The 14443-nt window shown below is 46.4% G+C and overlaps 7 protein-coding genes across 7 annotated transcripts; 1 reads left to right on the forward strand and 6 right to left on the reverse strand.

Moving 5' to 3' along the window:
* Positions 1-183: 183 nt before the first annotated feature.
* Positions 184-1227, reverse strand: TRUGW13939_01462 (uncharacterized protein; the record flags this gene model as incomplete). The annotated part of the gene is made up of 3 exons (XM_035484662.1): positions 184-279; positions 346-744; positions 811-1227. 3 exons carry the CDS (start codon positions 1225-1227, stop codon positions 184-186), a joined length of 912 nt encoding a protein of 303 aa, XP_035340555.1.
* Positions 1228-2012: 785 nt separating this feature from the next.
* Positions 2013-2813, forward strand: TRUGW13939_01463 (uncharacterized protein; the record flags this gene model as incomplete). Its single annotated transcript, XM_035484663.1, has 1 exon — positions 2013-2813. One exon carries the CDS (start codon positions 2013-2015, stop codon positions 2811-2813), a length of 801 nt encoding a protein of 266 aa, XP_035340556.1.
* Positions 2814-2977: 164 nt separating this feature from the next.
* On the reverse strand, positions 2978-4469 carry TRUGW13939_01464 (uncharacterized protein; the record flags this gene model as incomplete). The annotated part of the gene is made up of 2 exons (XM_035484664.1): positions 2978-3619; positions 3672-4469. Coding segments are annotated over 2 exons (1440 nt in total), but the record flags the coding sequence as incomplete, so codon positions are not given.
* An 831-nt stretch (positions 4470-5300) lies between these two features.
* On the reverse strand, positions 5301-5864 carry TRUGW13939_01465 (uncharacterized protein; the record flags this gene model as incomplete). The annotated part of the gene is made up of 1 exon (XM_035484665.1): positions 5301-5864. One exon carries the CDS (start codon positions 5862-5864, stop codon positions 5301-5303), a length of 564 nt encoding a protein of 187 aa, XP_035340558.1.
* An 857-nt stretch (positions 5865-6721) lies between these two features.
* On the reverse strand, positions 6722-6993 carry TRUGW13939_01466 (uncharacterized protein; the record flags this gene model as incomplete). The annotated part of the gene is made up of 2 exons (XM_035484666.1): positions 6722-6734; positions 6794-6993. 2 exons carry the CDS (start codon positions 6991-6993, stop codon positions 6722-6724), a joined length of 213 nt encoding a protein of 70 aa, XP_035340559.1.
* Positions 6994-8235: 1242 nt separating this feature from the next.
* Positions 8236-8778, reverse strand: TRUGW13939_01467 (uncharacterized protein; the record flags this gene model as incomplete). The annotated part of the gene is made up of 1 exon (XM_035484667.1): positions 8236-8778. The coding sequence occupies one exon, from the start codon at positions 8776-8778 to the stop codon at positions 8236-8238; it is 543 nt and encodes a 180-aa protein (XP_035340560.1).
* A 1433-nt stretch (positions 8779-10211) lies between these two features.
* Positions 10212-12839, reverse strand: TRUGW13939_01468 (uncharacterized protein; the record flags this gene model as incomplete). Its single annotated transcript, XM_035484668.1, has 4 exons — positions 10212-10689; positions 10759-11944; positions 12013-12471; positions 12539-12839. The coding sequence occupies 4 exons, from the start codon at positions 12837-12839 to the stop codon at positions 10212-10214; spliced, it is 2424 nt and encodes an 807-aa protein (XP_035340561.1).
* Positions 12840-14443: the final 1604 nt, after the last annotated feature.

Raw genomic sequence — 14443 nt, forward strand, 5'->3', positions numbered from 1 at the left:
CCGTCTACACTATGGATACCACAGCGTACAAGGCCTACGGAATTGAATTAAAACTCATTTAATAAGAAGTTTTGTCTGATATTTGTTCCTCGATTACACATAAGAGCCCGTTTTGAAAAGATAGGAGAGCTATACTGCAGCCGAGGGGTTTATATTCACCTTACGTGTTAACTACCAGGTTTCCTAACTCCATTGCTCAAGGGCAGCCATGATCGTATCTACGCAATCATTCTCACTAGGGTCCTTGAACAACGATTCGAATTCAGTCGGGTTGTAAGCCTGTTTACTTCCGTTAGCAATCTGTGCCTCTAGATCTCCATCCATTCCAGGTGACCAGTAACTCACGTTAAGATAGGCAATTTGAAACGAATTGATATAAGCAGCCAGACCATCACTTCCACATACAGCGCTGTAATCAGACCAGTCGAACGTCGCATCGCCAGCATCCTTGCATCCTTCTCCTCCAAAAGTGTTGTTGGAAGCCACTTGCTTGGTGTAGTCAACCCAAGTTTGGAAGTCGTCTGTTGGCCACGTGCCTCCGTCAGTGCCGTTGAAACCGGCGTCAAAAATGCAATCGTCATGGATCGTGACCGAACGATTTCCGTTGAATAAAGCCTTGTGATCCTGGGGATAGCGGAGAGCAACCTTGTGGCCTGTGTCGAGAAGAGCGTTGACGATATCTCCTTTGACTTTGAGGTCTGCTGCCGTGTCGTCCGTTCCATGATTCTGACAGTATTGCCCATCCTGACCGAGTTAGTCCAGATGCCTTTACGTTTAAATTTTAATAGCTTATCCAAGGGGGATTCTTACATGCCACTCTCCCCATTCACCAAGGAAACCGGCCTGAATCACCGGAATGTCCACAGTGCCTGTGATATTGGAAAAGGCGGCTGCCCACGTAGATACATCATTCATCAATATGCTCTCATCTGGCTCCGTTGTAACCGATCCATCCGAGTAGCCGTATCGGACTCGAGGAATCAATGCAACACCTTGACTTCCGTAGTTTTGGGCAAGAGTGTTGAAGTCGTTAACTATTGCACTGTGGTCCGCTCCGTCTGGAGTGATTTGGATATATAGAAAGAGGGTAGTTGACCGATCTGGCTTTGAATAAGTTATTTGTCCGGAGTTGTCTCCGCCTTCGACAATCTGTGCGTAGGTTGAAAACCCGATAGCTGAGACTTGCTGCAAGACAGCGCCGAAAGCAAGTGGATGAGTAAGCTTCATGGTGGGTTCGATTCTTCAAATTATAAGGGACATGAGTATCCTGTGCAAGAATATTATTGCTGGATATATTCAAAACTGTTGTTACTATTGAATACACATAGAATTATATACTCGACATTAAATGTATTTCAGCTTTCCGGCACTGAGATGACTGGACCCCATATCGGCCCCTAGGTTGCGTTGCATATACGCGACGCCATCAGGGAAAATTAAGTTAGCTTTATTATTGTTTAACCTTTTTAAACATACCAGCGCGACGAAGCTTAAACTAGGCCAAATTTACCGAAATTTGATTTGCCCGCAAAAATTGCAGGATCAACACCATGACAGTTTCGGACTAAAATGGACCGGGCGGAGAACAGCATTCAGATAGTTGGCGGGTTAATAATTATTACAGAATAAAGATTAATGTCGACATCTCGATACTACAACATGGACTACGAATAACTTGTAACGTTACAACTTTACTTATACATACTCGAAAATCTTTACTACCCATACAATTGACATGCAATAACCCCTGAAATGTCAACACTTAAAGACACTATCAATAGATCTACGCCACTTTTAATAGAACCATGCAATTTCCTAGTTTTCTTTTTAAATAATATTATTGTAACGCTACCCAATAATAATAATGCAAGGCAATGTTGAAAGTCCGAACTTATACTGTAGGCGATGCTTCCTAATTGGGTTTAGTCGATTATCATTTTGACGCGAGTTTCATCGATGACATCACCCCCACCTGTTAACACCACGTGCCAAATTCATGATCATTGACCACCATGGGAAAGAATTTCCTTATTACCGGTGCTGGACGAGGCATCGGCCGCGGATTGTCCCGACTGTTGTTACAAAAGGGCCATCGCGTGTTCCTCGTGGACATCAACAAGGCAGAACTCGAACACACAAGCCATCTATTGTCTCAAACATATTCTTCCAGCCAATATGGTCAGGCCGTATGCGATTTGACCCAGCCTGACGAAATATCGTCTACTATTGAAAGGGCTGGGAAATTCTTCAATGGTCTTCTTGATGTCCTCATAAACAATGCTGCTTATACTGGAGGAGTCGGAAACGCCCCCTTTGCGGAACTGAGTCTTGATACATGGAATAAAAGCATTCAGACGAATTTGACTGGCTCCATGCTGATGAGTCAAGGATGTCTGTTCTTGTTGAAAAAATCAAATGATCGCCAACGCGGCGGGTCCATAATTCACATCTCTTCGACTCGTGCACATCAATCTGAGCCGAATTCTGAAGGATACGCTGCCACCAAGGCTGGTCTCATCGGTCTGACACACTCTATGGCATCGAGCCTTGCGGAATATGACATTTCTGTTAATGCAATTTTACCTGGGTGGGTTAATGTTGCAAACGAATGCAAAGAGGCGGACGAAAACGGCGCCAAGTGGGAGGATGGTCTCTCTGAGGAAGACCATCGATGGCATTTCTCCGGCCGAGTTGGCAAGGTCGAGGATATCTTACTTGCTGTTGAATATCTCGCCGATGCAGAATTTGTCACCGGGACGGAAATGGTGGTTGATGGGGGAGTTACGAAAAGAATGGTATATCCGGAAGAATAGAATACGGAAAGCTTTCGTGAGACGTTTTATCTCCCAAACTTGGTCTCACAATGTTTTTTTAATAGATTGATAATCCATGTTGGATCTCCGGGTTGAAGTTTATTAAAAATCCTAATACATGCTTTGTATTTTAAAGAGAGTTGCAACATCAAACATTGTTACCTGTTGGGTCGTCGGACCAGTCGTAAAGACAACACCCCACCCAAACCAGCTAGAACAGTAATCGCATACATCATCTCACGAAAGGTTAGAACAAATATTTCCTTCCGCCCCTCGGCAATTTCATGGGAGACGGTGATTTTCGAGGCGTTCCAGACGGCCTCGTTGAAGTCCAGGTTCCCTAGCAGTTTGGATAGGTCTGATTGAAACAAATGAGTCTTGATTCTAGTTTGGAACACAACCCCGGCAGCGGACATTGCTATACAGATTCCAATGGTGCGAATGAAGTTGGCAAGTAGCGATGCATCACGTTCATTCGATGCATTAGCTAATCTTCGGGTTGCAGTATGACTCCCAGACATGGTTAAACCGTGGCCCAGGCCAGCGACGATCAATAAAATGACATAGACGAAAATACCGGTATCTGTGCCGGGCACAGTCATGCATCCGGCTGAAGCTGTAGTCAGAACCCATCCACTCCACACTGCCCATCGGTATGCTCGGAACCTAGCAGTGATTACTCCAACTACCGCAGTAACCAGCAGCGACGGTACCGTCAAAGCTATGAGTAATGCGCCAAGATAGCTTGGGGATAATTCATATACTCCTCGCATATACTGTGGGATATAGAAAACCTCGGTGAACATCTGAATAATCATCAGTCTCGCTCTCGCCTCATGACAATTGAACCCAACTTACCACAACACTATGTATGAGAATGCACACAAAGGTCAACGGAGAGGCTTTGAGTGTTTTGAGCGAAATTATAGGTTTTGATGCGCCTGACCGCTCATACATGACGGCTCCGATCAGCCCAATGGCGCCTACACCCAGGGTAAAAAGAGTGCGCCAATCTGCCGCACGGTTTGGAATGCCAGCCCATGTAGTTCCAAGAATAAGCACCGTAAAACTAGCAGAAAATAGGCAAATACCAGTCCAGTCAATATTCAATATGGCCATTTTCGAACTCAGGGTCTCGCCGACTGGTCGGATCGCCACAGGAGTCAATATTAGAAGGGAGAAACAAAGCGGAGCAGATATGTAATAAATCCATCTCCAGTTGGCTGGGTCTTCCAACAACAAGCCTCCAACGGCAGGCCCTGTACCGAGTCCAATGGCAGCGCAGAAGAGTATCACGCAGTAGTACCTAGACCGCCGTTGAGGAGGAACCATTTCTGCCAAAATTGCTGGGCCAACAGAGACTATAACACCGACGCCAATCCCTTGGATCCCACGACCCACAAGAAGCATTGGGAACAACGTGTGTGTAGCCGAAAGAAAAATGACGCCGATGCTGAATATTGCGACTCCTGCAATTAGAACGTTTCGATAGCCAAAAACCTCTGTGGCTTCTATGCCAAGTCTTTGAATCGGGATAGTTGCGAGGAAATAGACGATAATAGGCCAGGTACCGTTGTGCGAGAAATTAGAATGGTATATACTGGATATGTTCTTTTCAGTGTTAGAATATGCCTTTTGTCTGGGGATATTCAACATGCAGCAGACCTTTAGAGATGTAATCATTATAAGCCCATCCAATGATACCATAATCGCCATGATTGAAAAACAGCCAACCATCCATAGTTCTAACTTTCCAGTGGTCCACAATTCGCCTTGTTCATGACCGAACTCATGTGTATGTTGCTGAAGCTCTATCCCGCTGTATCTGAGAGCAGGATGCCTGAGGTGACTTTGAGAAGTTGTAGGATGTTGTTGCACTATAATAGGCCTCTTAGCACTTTCCTTAGAGACTCTTAAACTTCCTGCTTCGTTTTCGGAATGAATTGAGAATGATGATTCCCGAGAACGCATGGTGTAAAAGACGATGTAGTCGTGATTGTATGGCAGCCATAAACATGGTTTTAAAAATTAATTTTGTGTTTTTGGAAAATACTCCTATCCGTAGTACCGTAAAAGATTCCCATGTCTATTTAGACTTTGGAATGCTAGGTTGAGAGATACTGTGTTGATTACACGACAAAGTTTTAACAGTTGCCGATCATGTATTGTTAGTGAACGGAATCCGAAAAACAAGCAAAATATGTGTAAATAAATGAATACAATACGTGATATGCAATGTTTTGTTTTCATAAATTCCCGGTTTGATTGGACTTCTGGTGGTCCATGCAAGGGGTGCGTGGTTCCCTGGAATGATGACCGTCGAGACTCATGCCACAGAGCATATGTTATTTTTCATACTTATTCCTTTACCACTCTCCAAAAATACGAGTCTATTTATGATTAAAATTTAGTGATCGCACCAACTACGTTTACCATTTGAAGCTGCAGAATAAATGTTGCTATTCCAATATCATACTATGACTGGGATCATGGCTTTTTGAGCCCCGCCACCCACTCTGCTGATGAGAGGATCTGAGCCTGTTTTGCAAAGACTTTATTGACAAGCATCTCATGAGTTTCTTGCTCACGATCCATGCTAAGGTCTTTCAAAACAGTAAGTCGATAATCAAGATCGGCACCCTGGCGTATAGTAGAAAGAACGACACCACTGGATATTAATCCGGTAATAACCAGGGTTTCCGCATCCATACTACGCAGGATAAGATCGAGATCGGTTCCATGGAAGGCAGAAACCCGTCGCTTGGTAATTACCACATCTCCATCAGCAGGGGCAACGGCCGGGTGGATCTTGGTGGACTCGTCGCCTTCGATAAAGGCACCCCAAGCGGCGACCTTGGCGGTAGAGGAGTTTCGTGCAGATGCTTCGGGATAGCCAGGGCGGAAACCAGTGGCGACGTAGATTATCGGGATTCCTGCTTCGCGAGCAGAGTTTATCACTGGCGCCAGGCGGCTGAGGTATGGTTCCATATTTCCCAAGAGCTCCAGGACGCCATTCTGGATGTCCATGACCAACAGCACTGTTTTTCCCATTATGCTTATTTCACCCTAGATGTAAGACCAAGAACGAGAACTTCATGCAGAGTTATGAGAAGAGCGTAAAAGAGACAACACACAAACACTTGGTAAATGACTTCGTGCGCATGTGATTATATAGCGGCGAGTTAAAGCCGGTTCCGCTCTCAATCTATATAACCTCACGTCGCAAGGTTGCCGGTCCCGGGATGCGCCTCAACAATAAAAATTTTGGAAAACCAAAGCGTTTTCAGAGATAAGCTATTGTCTAGCTGGATTTCTATACAAAAATTGAAAAACGGAGAAGCAAGAAATTCAAACTCTGCGTATATGCTCCTACAAGTACCTATGTAGTTCATTACACTTTAAAAGTATCTATCCTGATATAGCGATGAGTGGCGACAGCAATGGTTAGATACAAAATTTGTATGATTTTGCCACATGTGACATCTATCAATTGATGTAAGAAATTCCCTATCATTATAGGAAGAAAGGAGTAAATGTTGACTAATTTTATTCACAAGACTCCTGCTACGATCATTTGTGCACATTTCGTTTTCAAAAAATGTTCTTTTTCTAGACTCGGCACGAGCAACGTAAATTATTTTCTATATATATATCTATCTTCAAATGGGTATCAATGATTAATTAACATGCTTTTTGTATTATGCCCATATCGATAGCAACTGTTCATGTCGTGTTCACGTGTAAAAATTAAAGAGAGATTGGACTGTTTCGCATTGTCTTTTTTTCGAATTCGACTTTTTCGATCTCAACTCCAAATGGTGTCGAAATGCAAGTGATATCAATATGGCGTAATTAACTGGAGTAAAAGAAAGATGGATTTTTCATGCGCATTCGGGTGGATTTATTGATTAACATCGTGCGCTACAAGGGGTTTTGTTAGTGAGATGCTGCAATAGTTAATAGCTTCGAAGGCCACCTACAAGCTGGTTCTTGCCATAGGAACCTTGACGCTTCCCGCTCGGCTGCCAGAAGAAGAGGAAGAGGATTTTGATGTGCTAGTGGTAGTGCTTTCGGCGTCGCGGTCTTGGGGTTTCTTTCCCTTGGCTGCGGCACGTCGGTTGGCCATCACCACCTCAAGGTTAGATGGGAGGAGACGGTGAATGAGGAATTCGGAAGGCATATTGATCGTGATTAGATGTTGTAATGCGGAAGCAATTGTAGGTTCGTGAGGATTATGTGGAGATTTGTATAAATGTATGTTTCTTTGAGATAGATGGGATGTTGATGAAATAAGAATCTAGCACTTGAGGCGTCGTGGACCTGCATTATATAGGCTATCTTCAAGTCTCACTGCCTCAAAGTTGATCACTTTTTAAAAAATTTTCATTGCTAAAAAAAATCCACGACATGCAGGTGACGATGTCCGTATACTCCGGACAGCCTCATTTCCAGGCTAAATGCGGAATAAAACATCGGAGTCCCATTCCGATTCCGAGTGTTCCTGCAGCAGTCGCCCCCGTTTGCTTTTTACTCCGCTGGCCGCTCCGTGCATAACAGACCGTCTGGCCATCAAAGTCGCCTGTGCATTACGTTATTTTTTGCCCCAGAAAATATTTTCCTGCTTTATTCTTGTGAGAGGCCTATGGAGCTCTCTGGATCTTTCGGTTGGCCTCGGGCAGCTTCGGTTTTCGGCTTGGACGGGTGTACTGGTCTCGAAGCCGCATGGCTAAATATCCAGATGCTATTGGAAGTATTTTCAGCTGAGATCAGGGTCTTTTTGTTACTATTCAATGCGGATGCGAGGAGGTGGATCCACCAGGTAACAGTGCCCAGGCCAAGACCTCATGAGTTTACCTTGAAGAAATCGGTATATTTTCTCTCTCCTTTTCAATTACAAATACGTACTATGAAACATCAAAAAGGAAATCGACATGTGACGTCATTTATGTCGCGGTGGCCAAAAAAACTAAACTGTTAGGGTTACAACCCTCATGGCTTGCCACCACAGTTCGGTGACTAAGCGGTCCACGACTCTACGCATTAGCTGGGTGGATGTTAAGAGGATTGATTACTTGGAAAAATGGTTTGGGTTGGATTTTTTTCAAATTTGTATTTTTTCAATCGCTAGTACTAGACTGCAGATTGAAATTCAACACTATAAAAAAGTATTGTACATAGTCTATCCTTTATAAATATAACGCCGAGTCCTTTATATATCATCTATCATTGGTCATCAAGTTTCGTGCTATAGTGTAGACACCAGGTCTGACAGCACATTTTTTAATATCCCCATCATACATGTAAATGTACCACAAGTAGTAGAGGTATCCTTTATAAATCGTCAAGAAAATGAAAAAAACGACTAGAAACTAGTCAAAGCCCAGCTGCATAGGCGGCAAAAATTCAAGAGAAATGGTTCGATTTACTCGGCAGAAGATGGACCCAGGTTGAGGGTCATCTGGACAGACTCAGGGCAACCGTGAGTGGCGTGGTCATCAGTGGGGAACAGGTAAGCATCAGCGCAGGCACTGTCGCCAGGCTTGCAGGTGGCTTGAGGGCAGTTTCCTTCATCACTGGAGGTGACAGCGAAGCCAGCAGTGGAGAACTGCGAGGTACTACCCATGTTGATGCAAGAAAGGTCCCAGAAGATGGTTGGCGAGACCAGGGTGTACTCGTATTGCAGCACATCAGACTGCTCGGGGGTAGTGGACAGCTTGATGGAGATACCACCGCCGTCGCTGTTGAGCTTCCAGGACTCGGTGTATGACTTGCCACCGGATTCAAGGGTGATCATGCTGGAGTCGGCACTGTCGGCAACGGACCAGAGGTAGATGTCTTGGCCCATATTATTGAAGATCTCGACACCACCAGTGGAGTTGGAGTCACGAGTCTCGAAGGCGGTTGGGAGGGCAGAAGCCATAGCGCCGAAGGAGGCGAGGAGACCGAAAGCCTTGGTGAACATCATTGTGTCTTGGGGAAGTGAATTTGTCTTTTAAAAAAAAGAAAGTGAAAGAATGTCTCTTGTTAAAGAGGTATTGGTGGATATGTTCAATGAATGTATTCTTCGAAAGAAGAGTGAAATGAAAGTAATACTCAAAAGAGAGAGAGTATGTGAGTGAATGATAGATTGGTTTGAAGAAAAGTGAATGAAGCAGGACGAAACCGACCCTTATATAGTTTCGCGAAGGGTTCCTTTCCTTACCATTTTGTTCCTGCGCCGAAAGAATCTTCCATCAGGAACCTCGCCGAAGTTTGGTAACGCCACATAAGAAAAAAAGGTTCGCAAAGGGGCGTGCTGAATTTGGTTGGCTGCTCCCCCCTGTTCCTGCGCAAAAGAATCTTCCATCAGGAACCACGCCGAAGTTGCCACATGAGAAAAAAAGGCTCGCAAAGGGACATGCTGGATTTGGTTGGCTCCCTCCTGTTCCTGTACCAGATCCAGAATTCCCTCATGCATCCTTTCCTCGGATCTTTTCCTTTGCGGCAATATACGTGGCGTTGTGCCTAGACCAGATCCATGGGCCGGCAGTCTGGACCAGTCGAGTGGATAGATGCACGTCAAATAACGAGCCAGTGCAGCCGTTCTGACCCATGGAAAATTATTACAAAAAAAAGAGAGAACCCAAGGTCCACGGTGCCTTCTCGAACCTCGAAGGCAAGAAACGTGGATCGGGCTTCCCCACAATTTGAGGAGGCCTGGCAAATAAGGTTATTCGTAGCGCCGTTTTCGCTCGGCCCACTCGCCGGGGGACCTCGGGGCAAGGCCGATTCCCATACCGGCAGTTCTCGGGTTTCCGGTAGTTGCGTCAACTCTTACTGTTGGGCCAGTGGCAACTCAGGGCAGAGTTTTTACTGTTCTTTTGTCCCTTTTGCTTCCATGGGTGGCCAGCGACGCGGTTCCAAATTCCTAACTGGGGGCTCCCAGTATAGCTACGGCAGTGCAATGCCGATAGTGAGATGTCTTCTCGCCTTGCGGGATTAGTTATTTTCCACTGGGGTGGAAATGGGGCCGAGCATGGGGAAAGGCTAACGCTAGAGCGCCCTACAGCGATGCTCTAGACCGGTCTGACCATTTTGCCAGCGGGGGGCCTTCATTCAATGGAGAATCGATCGTCCTGCTTGTCTCCACGGTAGTGCCTAGACTGGTCGAACAGTGCAAATCTGTTCATGCATGGAGCCCGTCTTGAGAAGCCGAAATAATAAGAAAACTCAAATCGGGATTCAATGATAGAGAAGGAAGGGCTAACCTAGGAAGATTAAATATGGCTTTGCTTGTGATATCATGTCATGACTTTTAATACGCATACAGGACTAAGACTACAGAAGCTATACACGAGTTTCATCTACAGATCAATCATAATAGCATGATCGATATAGATACCAACGCACGTCCTTCCCCTAGTTATAGGTGAACAAGACCAGGCTATCCGGATACACGCTCACGTTATCCGAATACAGAGCTTCGCTAGTCCCGTTCACCGTGATCATGTTAGTCACACCAACGGTACTCAGACTGTATACTCTCAGCCCGGATGTTGTTCCGTCAACGCGGAAGATCTCGCTTTGGCAGTTCTCCGAGTCACCAGCGTCGGAGCAGGTAGTGCTGTAATCATTGAAGAAACTGTAAAGACCGGCTCCGTAGATCCAAATATTGTCACTGTTCAAGACGCGCAGGCCAAGAGCATCACAGTTACCGGCCAGGCAGGTGCTGTAGTCTGGGTCATTGATGGATGAGTCGGCTTTGTACGGACCCGCCGTCGCATCTGGGGTAGGTTGATAGTACGGCGACTCGGTCTGGATGAATCCGGCCACAACGTTGGAAGCGCCAGAGAATTGGAACTGGTAGAGCGAGTGGTGTTCGACCCCGGTAGAATACCTTTTTTCGCCCTTGTTAGTTCTGTGTGGCCTGGTTTTTTTACATTCACCAAATTTTTGGATCACTTACAGAATAATGTCGGATCCTTCGATCAAGGCTCCACGGCCCGTGTAGATGGAAATTTGAGTGTTGCTGGCATCGTCGACATCGTGGTCCGCGGTCCAGAACCAGTTATTCTCGAAATAGACGTTCTTGGCAGAGCTTGTGATGTGCAGAGACATGTAGGCCGCCTCACAGCTAGCAGACACTGCTGCTGACGTGGGGCACTGAGCAACCTGCAAATCCGAACCAGTGAAACCGCCAATGCGAGTGTGAACGTCCCAAAGACCGGATCCTTGATCACCGTCGAGATTGTACTCGATCAAGATAGCACCAGCTGTGGCACCCTGAGTACTAACGATCATGTCTGACCATTCGATTGTGCCAGTATCACCACTCTTGCCTACTTGCACTACAGGGTAAGGGGAATCGATGCTGGTGAATTTGCTACCGCTCGCGAGAATCGTGGCGTACGCCTCTCCGACAACCTTGGACCCAGGTGGAATATAGATGGTGTCTGTGACGACATACAGACCAAAGTCAAAGAACAAAATCTTACCCGCAGAGGCTGCCGAGTTGAGCGCGCTTTGAATAGCGGCCGTGTCATCAGTTTTCCCATCACCCTTGGCACCAGAGCTTCGTATGCTAACAACGTCGGAAGACGAGACAGTTTCATATTGGGGCTTGCTCTTGGTGTAGTAGTTGGATGAGCCGCTTGCTACAAGTCCGCTTGGTCTGGCTGGGGGTGTGAAAGTTCCCTGCAATGTGTCTGGTCCAGTCGGGGTGTATTGATGTCCTTGGCCAAAGCCTGAGATTGTGGTTGTGCCACCGGCCAGGTAAACAGTGGTGTTGCCTTGAACGGCAGTGGGTACGCTGTCAAGTTTGACGTTCTCAATTATCAAGCTACCGGCTCCTGCAGGTGAAGAGCTGGTGGTCCAGGCCGTGTCAACGAATGTTTCACAGTTGCTGATAGTACTGTCGATCACCAGGACCGATCCAACTACCAAAGCAGACGAGCCACCCTGAGCAATCGAGATTGCCGTGGTACAGTTACTGATATCGAGACCACTGTAGGTCCAGCCCCAGTCCCAGATCTGGCTTATGGCGGTGATAGAATCAGAAATTTTGACATTGCGCATGGTGTACTGCTGATTTCCAACGTTGAGGCCATACAGACCACCAGTGATAGTCACATCGGTAAGGAATCCGGCAGAGCCTTGCATGAAAATCAGTATGAGCATCTTTCAAGTTATAACCGTAACCCTGATTAGAGGACAATCTTACCATTTTCAATAAAGATACCTTGTCCCTGCGCACCGGAACCGGAGCTCATGTGGATCTCAACATTCTGAATGCTCGTGGCTTGGGCTGTGGGCCAGTGAATACCGGTGGCAGCAGAGGTTGCAGGAATAGCAGTCAAGTCAATAACCAGGTTCCGGATTTGGCGAAGGAAGACGTTGGTGGAAGTCCAGCCTTGGTTCCCACTGCTCTGATATTGATCACCATCAATTACCCCCAGACCAGAGAAGTCGGCACTGGCTTTGATGACGGCCGGCGAGTTGGGGTTACCGATCAGCTGAGTGAAGTAGTAATCGATAATAGAGGTGGAGACGAGGTAGGTTCCTGCTGGGAAGTAGACGATGGCCGGAGTGGTTGATGTAGTCACACCAGATGATGGGCCACTGCGATCTCCATCGCTGATGGCCGCATTAATGGCCGCGGTGTCGTCAGTCACGCCGTCACCTGGGGACCATCCATTTAGTTTATGATCTCTCATTTCCCCCCATAGGACTCGGAAAAGGTTACTCACCGGCAGCACCATAGTCCTTAACATTTCGGAAGACAACATAACCACTAGCCGCGTTAGGGGAGAGTCCCTGGTGAGTGATATCGGCCAGCCAGTATGATGAATCAGCCGCCTCGACGGCGTGCGATACTCCAGTGGCAGATGCCGCTTCAGCTGCAGCTGCCCCAGTCGGGCCGGCATAGGCTACATATTTGGAATAGGTGTCGAGAGCCGAGTCTACCACACTTTTCACTTCCGGAATAGCAAACTGCTCGGCGCTTGCGCGAGCAAGCAGAAGGGACGAAGCGAGAGCTGTCCAACGCATTTTGCCGTGTTTGCTACCAAAAGATTTGAGATCAAGGAGAGAAATAAAGGAAAAGTAATGATCGATAAATCAACGGGAAACGCGACGACGCAAGATAGTTATCTTGGCACGCGTTTATGTGAAAACGTGTCCCCTGCCTGAGGAGAAGAGAAAGGAGCGATAATCAAGAAACCACACTGTCGACTTCTACGTCTGGTCTCAACACTCCCTAGCGGGATGCATTCCTTTTGTATGCAACCACTGGCAAAATATGTGTATCAGCAGACTAGGCGGACACTGGGCAACTAGATCGTCCTACTACTACTTTGATGAAAAGCTTGGCCTTTTCTAACTTATGCACGGTGTCTGAACCCATAGAGAGCTGACATGACTGATGAATTCCCGTGGATGGTGACATCGGGGCGTTTCCATACTTATATGAATACTAAATACTTGTGTAAAATCGCCATAGCGCATCATCATGTGCGTCCCACAGATCAATATTTTTAACACATTCCAGGAAGACAATAGAAAAATAACACCGACGCACGCTAAGCTAGCTAACCAATAGGGGGTACTACGGAACAAGCCATTTAATCCCGCAGGGTATCATACATGTCGCAACAGAAAGAAAAAACCGGCAATCGAGAAGTAACAATAAATGTTTGTAATCCCTTGCTAGATGAACAACTTGAAAGCACCATACTACATACTACCTCCGTGCACAGTCACATCGAGATTTGGGTGAGGTCACTAACTAGGGACTGGTCTAGAGACTAGAGTACGCCTCTATTGCAGCCACTCCGTCCTGATAGGCCGGCAAGAAAAGCATCATCTCCGGACCTGGATTGTTAGCTTTTGATTTCTTCTTCCCCCGCATTTCCCCATTTCCTTACCATAGATTTGCGGTAAAGGGTGTATGCAGATGACATGGTTCGAAATTCTCGTTTTGGTGTGAGCGTGATCTTTTTTTCTTCTTCTTTGGGAACACAAACGACAGGACCCGTGGCTCTAGGGTCGCTCGGGGCATTGGGATTACGCAGCCTGGCTTCGTATCTACTAGCTTCTAATGCATAATGCAGGAAGCTAGAGTACGCATCATCGATTAGCAGTAATCGGCTGTTAAAATTAGGCTCGCTTTTAGGCCTGCCGATCCCAAACGCAGTTAATTAACTAGTAAACGAAAGATTTAGTACCCCGAGTGCTTATTTTATTTTCTCCTGGCTTCTGCTATGGCGCAAACTAGTCGCCTTAGGCCACCCTAATTAGCATTTGGTGGCCTATCAACGACAAAAAAAATTCGTCACCTTTCCAACAGAGAGTAACATCGCTTTGGCGAGAGATGAAACAACCCTCCGAGAAGACAGTCGAGTCACTAGAGTGTGAGAAATAGGCAAATGGCGTCGGCTGACCATGGAGATGACCGCCATCCATCCCCACATGACAGGCTGCAACATGTCTGTTTATTCGGTATCGGAGGATTACCGGTGGACAGACTGGTAGAACAAGGAATGAGAATTTTTTTTACTGATTCGAAAACTCTGGAGTACAGCTATGATCGCTTCGAGGCAAATCTTGGCTGCTTGTCCGGCGTTCCTTTCCACATAGTGTAGGGTATTCTCCCC

Source organism: Talaromyces rugulosus, chromosome I, assembly GCF_013368755.1.
Source record: "Talaromyces rugulosus chromosome I, complete sequence".
NCBI classification, from domain to species: Eukaryota; Fungi; Ascomycota; class Eurotiomycetes; order Eurotiales; family Trichocomaceae; genus Talaromyces; species Talaromyces rugulosus.